Source organism: Manis pentadactyla, chromosome 1 (assembly GCF_030020395.1).
Source record: "Manis pentadactyla isolate mManPen7 chromosome 1, mManPen7.hap1, whole genome shotgun sequence".
In the NCBI taxonomy this organism is placed as follows: Eukaryota; Metazoa; Chordata; class Mammalia; order Pholidota; family Manidae; genus Manis; species Manis pentadactyla.
Window position 1 is genome coordinate 162,391,094 of NC_080019.1, and position 14,259 is coordinate 162,405,352.

At 41.2% G+C, this 14,259-nt stretch overlaps 1 protein-coding gene across 4 annotated transcripts in view; it reads left to right on the forward strand.

Moving 5' to 3' along the window:
• The first annotated feature begins 2,425 nt into the window (after positions 1-2,425).
• ALCAM (activated leukocyte cell adhesion molecule) overlaps positions 2,426-14,259 on the forward strand; it is a 194,930-nt gene continuing 183,096 nt past the window's right edge. The window contains exon 1 of one of the 4 annotated variants that reach the window (XM_057502383.1): positions 2,426-3,560. In XM_057502383.1, the coding sequence (XP_057358366.1) occupies positions 3,488-3,560 (73 nt within the window). In that variant the 5' untranslated portion in view covers positions 2,426-3,487. The remainder of the gene's footprint in view (positions 3,561-14,259) is intronic. The other 3 variants (XM_057502380.1, XM_057502391.1, XM_057502384.1) reach the window with 3 other exon arrangements.

Genomic DNA, 14,259 nt, shown 5'->3' on the forward strand with positions numbered 1-14,259 from the left:
ATAGTGATAAGGAAAGTAGATAGGAATGAAGCTCTAGGATCAAATATGTTTTCCTCTGGGTGAACATTACTCATTTTACCTCTTGCAGTAAGAAGTACCCATTATTATGCTCTGGAGTGTGATTACACTACAGTATATACTATTAGAATCATCTAGAATCAAAATGCCTGGGATAGAGTCATGCCTTTACCATTACTATGAACCATTGTGTGACATTGGGACAAGTTACTTCGTGTGCCTGGGCTTTAGTTTATTCATGAGCAAAATGAAGGTGAAAATAGCACCTACCTCATAGGATTTTTTTGAGGGGTAAGTATTTTATTAATTCATACAAGTAGCTTTAAATAACATAACATAATAATTGTTAAATAATTGTTACTGATTAATTAAGATATATTTAAAGGCTGTTAACCATTTCCAAACTCATAGTGGTATGGCTTGACCCTTGTCCCTTCCATTTCTCAGCATCACTCCCCTTTCACTCTTCTGCCCAATTCTTATTTTTAAAAATATTTTATAATCTCTATTTTAATTTTTATGATGTTAATATATAGTAGTATGACCATCACTTTTCTGGCCTTAGTTACATATGACTGATAGCCTTTGGAGTTACAGCCCCAAATGGCTTACCAAGGCAGTTTCCTAAACTAGGACACATTCCTCCCTAAAAGCAGTTCTGGAAGCAACTTATTGTACAAAGAAGTATGTATCATACATACACATATGTGTGTGTATGTATTGCTTCCAGAGTTCCATACATATGTATGTATGTGTGTGGATAATATTCTTAATTTATAGAATGTATTTTGATTCAATTTAGCTGCATGACATTAAAGGTGGTAATCTAATGTGTCATCAAACTCTATGAGACTGACTTTTGCTCAAGGTCATTCAAGTGAAGAACAGGGATTTCAACTAGACTCTGACTTTTCCCCAAAGCCCAAGCTCCTACTACTCTACCTAGCCTGTTATTCATGTGATCTCACTTAATCCTCACAGCAACCTCAAGAGGCTGGGTTATTATCACTTTTTACAAGTAAGGAAACTGAAGCTTAGAGGGGTGAAGAGAGTTGACCAAGATCATACAGCTAGCAAATGTCACAGCCCAAACCAGACAATTTGCCTTTTCCAGATCAACTATTTTTTAAAACAATTATGCTGTAAATCCCATCCCAAAATAAAGGGGATCAGATAGAAAAGGGGGGATCCAGGTTAAATATAGATGATTTCTTCAAATGCAAGCCACTTAAAGCTTCTGTTAAAAGAAAAACAATTCCCTAAAGGAATTCTATAGGATTCCATAGGAATGCTAGCAATTCAGCCAAATTTAGCTCATAGAAAACGGAACTAAAAGGCATTTGTCTCCTAGCATTACCCTTCCTATTGGTTCATAAGATGCAAATAAAATGTTAATATTAAAACCAAGCGGGAGAAACTCCTCATTTTGAGAGGAAAAATATAAGAGCCCTATTCTAGAATACTGTTAATGTATAGAGAACACGAAGGACAAGATTAGGGGCTTTTAACAAAAATTACAGCTTAAGATAGAGCTTAATAGTTTCGAGGATGAAAAGTAACTAGTTCAAAGACATTGTGTACGTAGGTGCGTGTGTGTGCTTGTTTTATTAAGCTTCTCCTGCCGGTGACTCCGAGCCTTCTGATGAAATCGCAGTATGTGATGATTACTAGCTGGCATTCTCTGCTGGAGACTAGCTTCTTACAGGAGTGACCCTATGATGTACAAAAGGCTATTTAATGACCCGGCGAAGTGGCTCGGGCACCAAGATTTTATTATGCTTCGGGGATGAACCTTGTGATCCCGTGTCTCTGATTTAGAGCCACTTAGAGCCCCGACAGCTCCACCATGGTGTTCTAGAAGAAAATATTCCTTCATGCTCTTTGCCTGATCTGAAAGCGACGGAGCTTCCCCATATCTGCCTGGGAGGTGGTTCAATCTTTGCAAACTGCCTGAGAAGCCTGTCCATCTGCTGGGGAGCCTAGCTTTTAGGAATGGACAAGAAGCAGCTTGGCTTTTAATCTGTGTAAATTGTGGATTTTGTGATTTAAAATTGCCTCTTAATTCAAAATAAAAGACACGTTCTGGCTTTTGTAGACACTGGAAAAATCCGGGTGAGGAAGTATGCTCTAGAAATTACTGATCTAATTTCCCCTGGGAAAGAGTAAATATTTTATATTTGGTACTGGGCAGTCGACTCAAGAGATCGGTGTTCCAAAGAATGTGTGTGCAGGAGGCGGGTTTGGTGGGCGGAATTGGGAGGAATCAGTTCAGTGCGTAGGCTGCCACCGGCCAACCGGTGGCTGTTGCTGTTCACTACCAGCAGGCGAGTTTCCACCTTTGCCGCCTCCCGCAGCCGCTTCCTTCTCCTGCGCTCCCGCCCTAGGACCCACAGTGACCCCCACCATGCGCACCCCTGCACCCCTCCGTGAGCTTCCCTCCCCCCCTCCGTCTCCTACTCTCTTTATAGGAGAAGGAGATGCAGCATCGCCGCTGGAAGATCCGAGGAGAGCCACGGGGACAGGCGTCTGGGAGCAAGAAAAAGGCAGTTTGGCTTTTTGAACCGTAGCGAGGCAGGGTGGGCGGTATGAAGTGAGACGCAGAATCACAGGGACGACGGTCAAGACACCGGGAAGGGGCAGTCCCGGGGGCCCACCCGGACGCGCGCGGCTGCGGGGTCAGCTCCCCACTGGCGGGCGTGGCCCGGCGGAGCCATGAGGAAGCCCCGCCTCGGGGCGGCCGGCCCCCGCGCGCGCCTCCTGCGCGCCGTTCTAGAGCCGGGCTCAGTCTCCGACTCGGTCCTGCAGCGCCTCTAGGCTGCAGGTCGGCGCTCCAACCACCTGCTCCGCGCCGCGTCCTGGGAAGCTGGGAGGAGAGGAAGGAGGGAGGAGGCGGGGGGAGGAGGAGAGAGACGGCTTACACACGCCTTCCAGTCCCTCCACTCAGAGCAGCCCGCGGACCGCTGCCACTGTGCCTCTGTTACCGCTCCGCTGTTCTCCCTGCCACAGCGCCGCTGCCACCTGAGGAGACCGCCTGGACCCGCCGTCCCCTGTGGCCGCCCCCGGCGGTTGCTTCCTAGCACAGGGCTTTTGGTGCACACTGCCACTACCATTATCATTACTGTTCCAAAAGAAGGAAAATAACAGGCCCGCAAAAAGAACCACGTACACCTTTCCGACTTACTTAAGTGTCTCCCGGGAAGAGAGGGTCGCCAGTCCCGGAGGAGCAGCCAAAACGATCAAGAGCCGGCGTTGAAGGGGAAGGAGGAAGAGTCGGGGCACTGCGTTGTGGAAAGTTGCGTGCGGCACAGCCCCGAAGGTGCAGCGCCACAGCCCCGGGGGGCAGTGTGTCTGGGGGAAGCCGCTGCCCCCTGAGTCCCGACCTTTGGGCGCGCGGGCTGCGCGGCTCCCGGGACGACGCCCCCTCCTGCGGCGCGGACTCTGTCGGTGGTCCCCGAGGAGGAGGAGGAATATGGCACCGAGGGCGGCCCCCTCCTGTCGCCTGGTGTTCTGCCTCTTGATCTCTGCCGCTGCCCTCAGGCCAGGTGAGCAAGGGCCTCGGAGCAGCCCCAGGTCGCCCTGGGCCGGGGCACTTACGCAGGTTCGCTGCCCGGCGCGTGGGGCTGGGGTGAGTGGACGGCGGTGGAGGCACCGAGCTGGCACTGCTTCAGTCACCTGTGCCTCACCCGGGCTCGGCCGATTGGCTCAAGTTTGGGCAGCGTCTGGGGGCGTTGGGTAAATCTCCAGGAACTTTGGGTGCGGCCGGGGGCCCGGGCCTCCAGGGGCCCGGGCAGGATTCTGGTGCTCTCCCCTTCCCCTTGCGGCCGCCGCCGGGGCGGGGAGCTCTCGCCCTCTGACCGGCTCTCCGGTCTCTGGGTATCAGAGTCCACGTCACTGCGCTCCGGGCAGTTTTCCTTTCGTTTGGCTCTTTCCGAAGGCGCTAACTGTCCGCACCTTTTCGAGATAAATTCCCTGGTACCTTCCCCCCGGTAGGAAGTGAAGAAGGGATGGTCGGGGTACGAGAGAGAGGCAGGACTTGAATCCCTGCTCCACAAACCTCCCGCCGCGGCAGTCGTGGGCTGAACGCCCCTCCCCCGCCACTGTGGGGGGCGGTGCGGGCGTGGGTGCGGGCCGGCGGAGGGCGCCGCCTGCCCTGGGGTACGCGGCCCGCTTTGGGGGACCTTCGTCCGGGCGTCGTTGATTTTCAGGACCTGTGATTCCACTGAGTTCTCTACTCGGTTCTCTGCTGAGCCACAGAAGAAAAAAGGCAAAAGCCCCAACAACTAAAATACCTCTCCGGGAATCCCAGGCTGCACCCTAGGGACGGCCCCAGGCGCTGTCAGCCTGAGACACGCAGGGCAGCTGACCCGAGTTGGTTCTAACAGGGCGCTGTGTTTGCTGTCCGTGGGCACAGCAGCTGGTTCATCTTCTCACTAGACTTCAGGATTTTTTGGAATTTTTTTCTCCCTTGGAAGTTTTGCTCTCTAGCCCTTCGTAGACAGTTGCCAGTAGAACTCTTACTTCCTGTTATTTGGGCTTCTGTTTGTTCTCTTATTCTTTTCTTTAGTTTTATTTTTAAAGGAAAGCTCACTTCCTTTTCGTGTCTCTAATTTCTGCACATCCCTTCAGTTGTTGGCAAGCTGAGGCCAGAGAAGACGGTTGAGCCTCTGGCTGTCTCCCAGGAAAAGGGGGAAAAGTGCGGCTGGGGCCTCGACCTGAGGAGCACAAGTGTTTGTGAACTGCTGCTGGGCGAGGGGAGCGGGGTGTAGAGGGAGGGGGTGCCCCCTTCTCTATAAACGTTACGTTTTGGGTGAGGTAATGAGCTCACCTGCTGTTCTGAGGCCAGAGAAAGGCAGCTATGACAAATCTCCGGCTCTGGGCGGGGTGTGAAAGGAAGAGCTGAACCGTTTTAAAGCAGGTGGGGCGGGGTGAGAACACCTGGGAGGTGGGCAGGGGAGACCCCCTTGTATTGGACACTGTGGGTTGCACTTTTTTCTGATTCCAGTGTCCGATGTGGGAAGGAAGGGCGCTCGCTCTCGAGCCCGCAGCAGAGGTGGGAGGACCAAGGTGATGTCGTTTGTGAGACGCCAAGATTCACATGCCCACAATTGGTTTTCAGTTTAACCCTCTCACCTACACATCAAACCCAGGACCACACGCACACGCCCAGTTTCCTTTTACTTGCGGTCGCGCTGGAATTTATTTTCAGTTGGTCACCTCGGAGGACAGGTTTTTCCGAAAATGTAATTGCTTAAAAGGGAGAGGTTCCGCTTTCACCTCCGCGGAGGTTCCTTTGGCGCCTCAAGCTGGCGTTTCCAGCCCATACCCAGCCGCGCGCTTTCGGCCCCGCCAGCCACGCTGATCTGGGGGTCAGAAGTCTGCGATCCTCAGATGAGTGGTTTCCTTGAATTTCCCGGCTGCCTTAAGCGCAGAATTCTCGGTGCGCTGTCAGCGTGTTTTAAATGAATGGATCATGGCACTAAAAGCGCCATGTTCGGAGTCGGGACGCGAGTCCTGGACGGCGAGTGCGCCTCCCTCGGAGCCCTCCTCCTGGCTGAGCCTAAGGCTGGCTTTGTCCCCGGGCTAAGTGACTCACCCGCCCTTCATTTCCGGAGACCTGGGGGCTGATGATCGAGTTTGTGAAACTGCCCCTGAAGTCTTTTGATCTGCAGTCGCTACGTAGTCCGCGATACATTTTAGGCACGGCAAGGCTACCTGTTTGGAAGGGAGGAAGAGTATATGTATAAACCACGAAAACTGAATTTGGAGATAAAGTAAAAGTTCTCAGCATCCGAGAGAGCAAGAATCCCATTATTCTTGTAGAAAGAGCGTCAGCCTGTGGTGATATTTTGTATTGCTTTTAAAAAGTCTTGACTTGGCTATTTACAAGGAGGTGGAGCCCTGCAATTAACTCTTTCTTCACTCTGTATGTACCCCTCTCTGGAATTTTTCTTAATTGCTTACTGATTGATACAAGGTTTATTCCAAAGACATGAACACAGGTAAAGCTTTTTTTCAGAGGGATATTATGTTGGAAGTGTGTCAGTTTTATCTCAGTAGGCCTTGGGAAAAGCATCAACCCCAATAATAATGTCCTTTCAAACTACCTGATTTGTTAGCTTCAAAACTGCAGACTGCTTAGTAAGCAGTAAATATTGCTTTTTCCTTGATGATTTATTTAATCCAATAACAATTTACAATTTAATGAAATACTATTTTTAGTATACTGTTTTTCTAGACTTAGTTCAAAACCATATTCACCTTTAGGCACTTGAACAAGTCATTTCACATTTTTGGGCTTCAGCTTTCTCAGGTGTAAGTAAATGGTGGACTAAGGAATTATCTACTCTCTGAGATCTGTTCAGCTCAAAACTCTCATGACTTAAGGTAAAAGCTGATTTGGTCAAGGCAGGGTCATTATCCAATTGAGTTTTTCTAATGCTTTTCAGTCTGCGCAGCCTGGACAGACACAGTTCATATCAATTGTATTACTAGAAAAATGTCAGTGAATCCCAATTGTGAAATTGCCATCTTTTTTCCTACTTCATAAACACATTATAAGGTCTCGTGATTATTTCTCCAGGTTGAGCAGGAGGGTTAAAAAAAATGTGCGATGGAGAAGAATTAGTCCCTCATTCTCCTGGGAAAAGAGACATCAACAGTGGGAAAGGTTTTTAGGTCTCAAAACACCCCACTAATGTAACCCATCCCTCCTGGAAGCCTGCGTCTATTTAAACTGCATATATAGTTCTTAGAATGAAATGTGATGGTTGATGCTATGGCTGATGGTTCACATGACAGAGCCTTATGTATACCCTAAAGATGTTCCTAAACAAAGAAGTTGATTTTGCACCATGGTTGTAAGTACAATGCAGAAGGAAATAGACATTACTAATGCTTTCCTATGGTTTTAAAATCTATAGATATAAAAAATATTTTCATGTTCAGATTCCAAACTTTCCTGACTTTTTAGAAAATTCCAACTAGATTATCTTTTAAAATAGAAATTTGGAAAAGAATGCTTGTCTACTGTTGACTTATTTAAAAATTTAGGACAAACCACTTTGTCTTAAATGTTACAAAAAAATCTTTATATTGGAGTCAGTACTGTGTTCAGTTTTTAGCTATGCCATATAAGTATCCCATATGACCTTGAGAAAGTTATTTTTCTGCTCCTTTTTATTTCCCAGCTGTAAACTTTTCTCCCTATGTAATGTGTAATGAATGCATGGTTCTGATTTGGGTGAGATGAGTATTGAAATCTAATTAGATTGCTCAGCATTTTGAAGTTTTCAAGTAAAACATGCTATATAATTAAGACTTTTATTATATTGTTAATAGACTAACACTCTTTAATTTAAGCCACTTAATTATCACTTGGACCATTTTATTAAAAGCAAACGTGTTTCTTTTCTTCTCATTTTTAAGTTTCTCCCTCAAGATTCATGCAAGTAAACATAGATGTTTGTAAAATTGAGCACTGTTGAAATTGAAAGCATTACTCAGTGTCAGATGGCAGCACTGTGTCATATAGTAGTTTAAATGCTTTATGATTGCCTTGTCTTTTATTCCCAAACACACCTCTTTCTGTTCTGGCCATTTATTTAAGCATAAAACATCATCAAAGAGTTCTAGCTCTCAGAAGCTATTAATTCAAGTAGACATATGCGGCATGTATCTCAGATATGTTGGAGAACAACATAGGTGTAGCTATGACAAAAGAGTATTTCTGTACCTCTGTGTATATGTAGAAACTTAAATTTAACTCCCCTCAAAGTATTCTATTCTTCATTGTTAAGTTTTCATGAAGACCCATGCCATTTCTTACATGTGGTGTATAAAAAAATGAGCCAACTTACTGGAATACTTAAGAAAGTTTTCTTGGGAGTGATGGGTTATAAATTAGTGTTTATTTTATTATTACTTTGAGATATCAACTTTTTAAGTTTTCAATCAGAAATGAAAAAGACCAGAAAAATGTCCATTTATATTTCTCATTACTTTTTTTATTAGGGCAGGATTTTCCCTTCTTTATGGAGAGCAAAGTCAGGACTAAAATATATCTTCTATGTTTAACAAGAAGATACAGGCTATTTGACAAGGTTAAATTCTACATTTATTGCAAGTATCTCTATAGTGTACAAAATACTATCATATATATGGAGTTACTAATAATTTCATCTGGCTAGTTTCTGTTTCAGTAACAATTTATATCCCCCCCTCCTTCCAACTTATTATTAGATGGACCACCGTATATATTTCAGCTCAGATTAGTTTCAAATGTGTGTGTTCGGTAATTGTTTTATAGTATCCTATTATCACAGCCCATTATTGTAGTGTATGTTCCAAGAATGAAATTAGCTTTTGTGCTTCCTCTCTTATTTATCCAGTCTGTTCTCAATTATCCATTCAAGGAGAAATCAGAGTTGTGCCCAATCCAAAACAGTTTACTTAATTTGACTTTGAGTTGAGGTTCATCAATGAACATGCCAGTGTCTAGCCTTCAGAGAATTCACAATATTGCAACATTTTGAAACTAAAAATGGCAAGTGGGAGAATAGATTAATCAGAAATTAGACAGCCTCCTAACTTCTCTGGCCTGCTTTCCCCCACTTGCCATTTTTTTCCGTAAGGTTTTCTCCTCTATCACTCCATGAACCATACATACATCCTGGTATATCCAAGACAGTCCTAGTTTATGCCTGATATCCTGACTCAGTTATTAATGGTGCCCTATTTTACTCTTTACAGACTGGATGACAAATTTATGTATAGTCACCATAATTATTAATGACTTGCCTGTCTATATGTCTGCCTTATAGAGTACTTAACTATAAGACATGTATTCCTCATTCTGATAAAGTGCATATTTCTAACCTTTTTTTATTGAAGTATCAGCAACAGTGAAATATCAATAAGGAATCATATGCCCCTTTAATGTCAAGTATAAGAGAGATAAAGTGTTATATCCTGGAACCCCAGAATACTGTAGTGGATGTGAAACAGTATCCCCTGGCTTGGAATGGAAACCAAATTGACCTGAGATGCCAAGAGAATAATGGGGTTTGAAATTCCCCCAGGAGCTATATATGTATATATACTTAGTATGGAGTTATCAGTGGAAGGTCTATTTCAGTCTGATCCTGAAATCCTTTCTCAGCCAATTGCACAAGTCCCATTCTGCTCTTCTGTGAGGCTCCCCAGTAGTTCTATTATCAATTTGGATCAAAAATATATTACCAGGGCTGTCTGTAAGATTGAAGGAAGCCATCAAGTCTTTTCGTACATGTAAGCTACACTTGTATCAGATTGGTGACCTGACTTGGGGTAGCCAACAATATAGGTAGGACAATTGGTGCCAAAACTGACAATTCCTAATTAGTTACCCACACGTTACTTGGTTCAGCTGTCTCTTGAGTTTAAACCTAAAAAAAAGGTTTTACAGAGTAAAAAAATGACCTTTTCACACAACCTAAAGGAGACCATAGTTTTGTCTTCATTAGTAGGGCAGAATGAAGGGAGAGGGCATTGGCCACTGTGGCTAACTCTTGCCAGCATATTCCCAAGTGTTGTCCTTAATAGTTGGAAGGTTTCTGAGTATGGAATTAATCTAGCTCCAAATCAAGCAAAAACATAAAAACAGGTCTAGTTACTCTTACTAAATTTTTGAACCACAGAGTATCAGTTAACTTGCTGCACAATAAATCACTCCAAGTAAGTGGTTTAAAACAGCAAGCATTTTATGTAGTTCATTATTTTGCCAGTTGGCAATTTAGTCTGGACAGTTGGGTGTTTTTCAGATTTTCGCCAGATGTCTTCATTCTTCTGTAGTTTGCTGTGGGTCAGCCTAAGCAGCTTTGCTTTTTCTGAGAGTTGGCTGGTTGGTGAGGGGGAATTGGATCTTCTCTATGCCTTTCATTCTCTATAGGCTTTCCTAGGCTTATTCTCTTGGGGAGCATGGTTCAGAGAGAAGGCAGAAGTGTGCAAGAGTTCTGATGAACTATCACTTCTGCCACATCTGACTGTTGAAGACAAGCCCCAACCCATCTCAAATTCAAGGGCGGGGAAATCATCCATCTATTGCTAAAATATTGCCAAAAAACACTTTTCAAAAGGTGTGGGTAACTAGGAGAGAGAATTGGGGCCATTTTTGCAATCAGTTTACCTCTCATGATAATAGTGGGGGATGTGGCAGGATCCTCATTGCATATCCTCAGCTCCATATTCACAATTTACATTGTCTTCTGGGTCCTTGGACAAGAAATATGACAGATTGTGGAGGCTCAAACTGCGTCAGTAACAATACTATTTTCTACTGCACAAATCTTAATCTTCCCCTGGAATAAAACTAGAAAGTTCAAAATGTGTGTGTGTGTGTGTGTGTGTGTGTGTGTGTGTGTGTGTGTGTGTGTGTGTGCTTGTATGCATATGTGCATGAGAGAGAAATTTTGAAGGGTTAAAGGCATGCGGTTCATGGTCAGAAGCTAAAATGTAATTAAAGAAGGGTTGTTGGAAAAATGAGAAGGTGCCTTAGACATTCATCTTGTTCAGTTTCCTTATTTGACAGCTGAGATAGATAAAGACACAAGTTAAGAGATTATCTAAAATTCAGTAGCAAATTAGCCACAGTTTCTAGAGGCAGCAATGTTCTTATTTATATCTAGACTCATTCATTCAATGTTTTGGAACTGTAAAGAACCTTAAAATTACTTAGCTACTTGCCTAAGGTCACAATGTTGGCCAATCCAGGATTAAAACTCATATGAATTCACTATTTAACATACATAACAGCATTCCACAAATATTTATTGAGTGCTCAGTATGTGCGAAGCATTGTGCTTGGTAACTGGGGATACTTCATTAAGTAGTTACTAGAATGTCAAGGTCCTATAACTCCCAGAAGGTATGTTCTCCCTCAGAAACAGTTGTTAGTCAACTAATTATGTAAATACCTTCTACAAGTTTTGGTAAGTTCTGCAAGGACAAATAGAGAACATTTTATATCAGAGTGGCCAGATTTGGTCTGGAGTTTAGGAAGAAATCGGAAAGTTTCTTTCAGGAAGTGATATGTGAGGTAGGTGCTAAAGAATAATCAAGTAAAATATACTGGCTAAGAGAATGTCATGAGTGAGGATGCTAAGGTCTGAAGGAACATACTTTCTAACTCCTGGAAGTAACTAGGAATTCTTTAAAGTTGTTCAAATATGTCCTGTAATTTTCCTAATTTACTTATCAGTTGTGGGGTTCAGATGAGGATTTATTTTCAAGTACTCATGTACTAGGAAATATTTGCATATACACATCCCCAACTAAAAAAATTAAGTAGGAATGTACCATGCACATCATTTTTTACCTTTCCTTTTCATTTAGTAGCACATTTTGGAGATTAAGAGATTATTCCATATCCATACATAAGCTCTATCTCATTTTTCAATGTAGCCTTTTAGATTTTATTGTATGTACCATAATTCTTGGAAATGTAGATTGTCTCCAATCTTTTTTATTACAAATACTACATTAGTGAACATCCTAATACATGTTATTGTCCATGTGTGCAGTTATGTTGGTAGGAGAATGTCATGGAAGTGAAATTGCTGAATCAAAAATATGTGCAATTTTCCTTTAGAAAGAAGTCCTAAAATTACAGTTCAAAGAGTATATGCTGTATTATATATTTGAAAGCTGCTAAGAGAATAGATCTTAAAAGTTCCCATCATAAGAAAAACTATACATGGTGATGGATGTTAACTTGTAATCATTTTGCAATATGTACATATATCAAATCATATTGTGCACCTAAAACTAATATAATGTCATGTCAATTATATCTCAATAAAAAAAGTGTATCTTTAAAAAAAAATCCCAGCAAAAGTATTTAGAGATGTCCCTTCCTCATACTTACTCCATAACTATGTTATTGATACAACTTCTTAAAAAAACATAATAGGTTGGTTCTTGTTTATTTAAAGTTTATGGGAAAAAATGAGAATTATAGGAGTAATGGGCACAAACATTCACAAGGCAAAAGTTATAGATAAATTGGTGCCTAACTTTATTAAACATGAGATGGGGCCAAAAATGAGGACAAGAGGTATATTTATTACCATATTTTCTTCTATTTTGGAAGATTCATACTCTTCCAAAGTATGAGATCAGATTACCTGAAGCAGGGGATTGAGACAACAACATGTGAGCTTTAAGAATAGTTGATATTTTTGATTACACAAATGGTTTTCAAATGTTTATGTTAGTTCACTCTAGGTACAGTATACATTGTGTGGGTGGTCTAACTGTGCTATTTTGTAAACCCTGTATAATAGATTTTACTAAACACACTTCACTTATTTTAAAGCAAATCATATTTTGAACAGTTCTTCTAGCAAATTTGTTTTAACAGGCTTGTCAAAATTGTTTATGAGCCAGTGAAAAGTACCATCTTCTATAAATTTATAAAAAACATTAAATGTATTTCACCCTGTAATTTTTGGACTTATTATGGAGAGGAGTAAAACATATTTTTATAGCCACTTTTATATAGAAAAACTATAACAATATGTATAGGCAAAGTATTCAACAGGAATATGCTGAAGATATTTTTTGATATATTTTTTACTGAAGTATAGTTGATTTACAGTATTATATTGGTTTCAAGTATACAACATAGTGATTCTACCATTATATATATTATTAGATGTTCACCCCAACTAGTGTAGTTACTGTCAACATAGATGCTATAGAACTATTGACTGTATTCCCTATCCTTTTATCCCCATGTCTAATTTATATTATGATTGAGATTTTGTGCCACTTTAGCCCCTTCACAAGGCAAATAATATTCATAATGGAGTTAATATCAGTATGCATATACTGTAATTTCATGAATAAAGCAGTTTCTGCCTAGGACATAGTTTTAAATGTTCAAACTTGTGACATTTACAATTTATTTTGCAAGCATATTCTTTACCTGGTAGTAAGTATGATACTTTCCAAGAAAAATGTTTAGGTTGGTTATAAGACATAGGTTTTATATTTTTACTGAGATGGTCACGGCTCTAAACATGAATAATGCTTTTGCTATCAGATCTCAGAGTAAAATGTAGTACATATTTGGATTCCCTGTAGAATTAATCCCCTACTCACCCCAACCCCAGTGGGTGGTAATCTAGCTCTCAAACAGAAATTTTCTTTTAGGAATGACTGTTTAGTATAAGATAAAATTGTTTTTCTTATCATACTAGAATGACAAATAAGTACCTATATATTAAAACAAAACTTGCATCTGCACAGCAGTTTTTGTCTTTGCTGATAAGAAATATGTCTCTTTTCTAAAATAAAAGATAAAACAGCAAAAAAGTAGTTTCAGGGTCTGGTTTGGAGGTTATCATTTTTTAGAATTTATCCAAAATGTTTGGTTGAAAGGATTTCAACTGCCTGAGTGATGATCTTTTTATAGACATGATGGCTGTTCTTCAATGATATAGACTGTCAGTGCTCACAGATTTCACAGACTGTCAATACATAGAAAAGATTCAGAGTGCTACTTTGATTTCTAACTCTTGTCTCTCTTTTCTCATTTGTAAAATAAGGATGTCTATGCTACCAAGTTCATTTGATACAGATATTCAATAAGGTAATGAGGGTATGGAGCATTTTTCACTGCCTGGCACATAGTATAGACTGACCCAACAATAATTATTATGAATCAGTATCATTTTTCAGTAACTGTAATATTATAATAATGTCAGTTTATTCATGTCAGCAAAATATGTGAACTACCTCATTTTACTGAAATTATTTCACAGATATTAAGACTATGAAACATCCTATTAAGAATATGAATTCCTTTTATAATGGAAACCCAAAAATGTACTGTGATGGAACCAAAATATATCTTCCAGTTTTATCAACTCAAAGAAAACAAAAGAAAAACACAAATTGAAAGTTATAGCCTTAAGGTGTAATTTCCTGCAAATAAAAACCATTAAGAAAAAAAGAATGTTCTAAAATTATAAGGATGTGTAATTTGCAATATTAGTCTTAGAAACTGATATTGTACATGTTTCAACAGTTTGAAAGATATTAGACCTTAGGAAGAGAAAAATTTTAATGGAGCCATTTTGATGATAGAATTATGATTCTAAATACAAGCCACATTTTTCTGAACTCTAATTCAATAGAGGGAGCTCCACTACTTTTATGAGAACTGTAGGATGCTTCTATTTATTATGATTTCCTGATAACCTG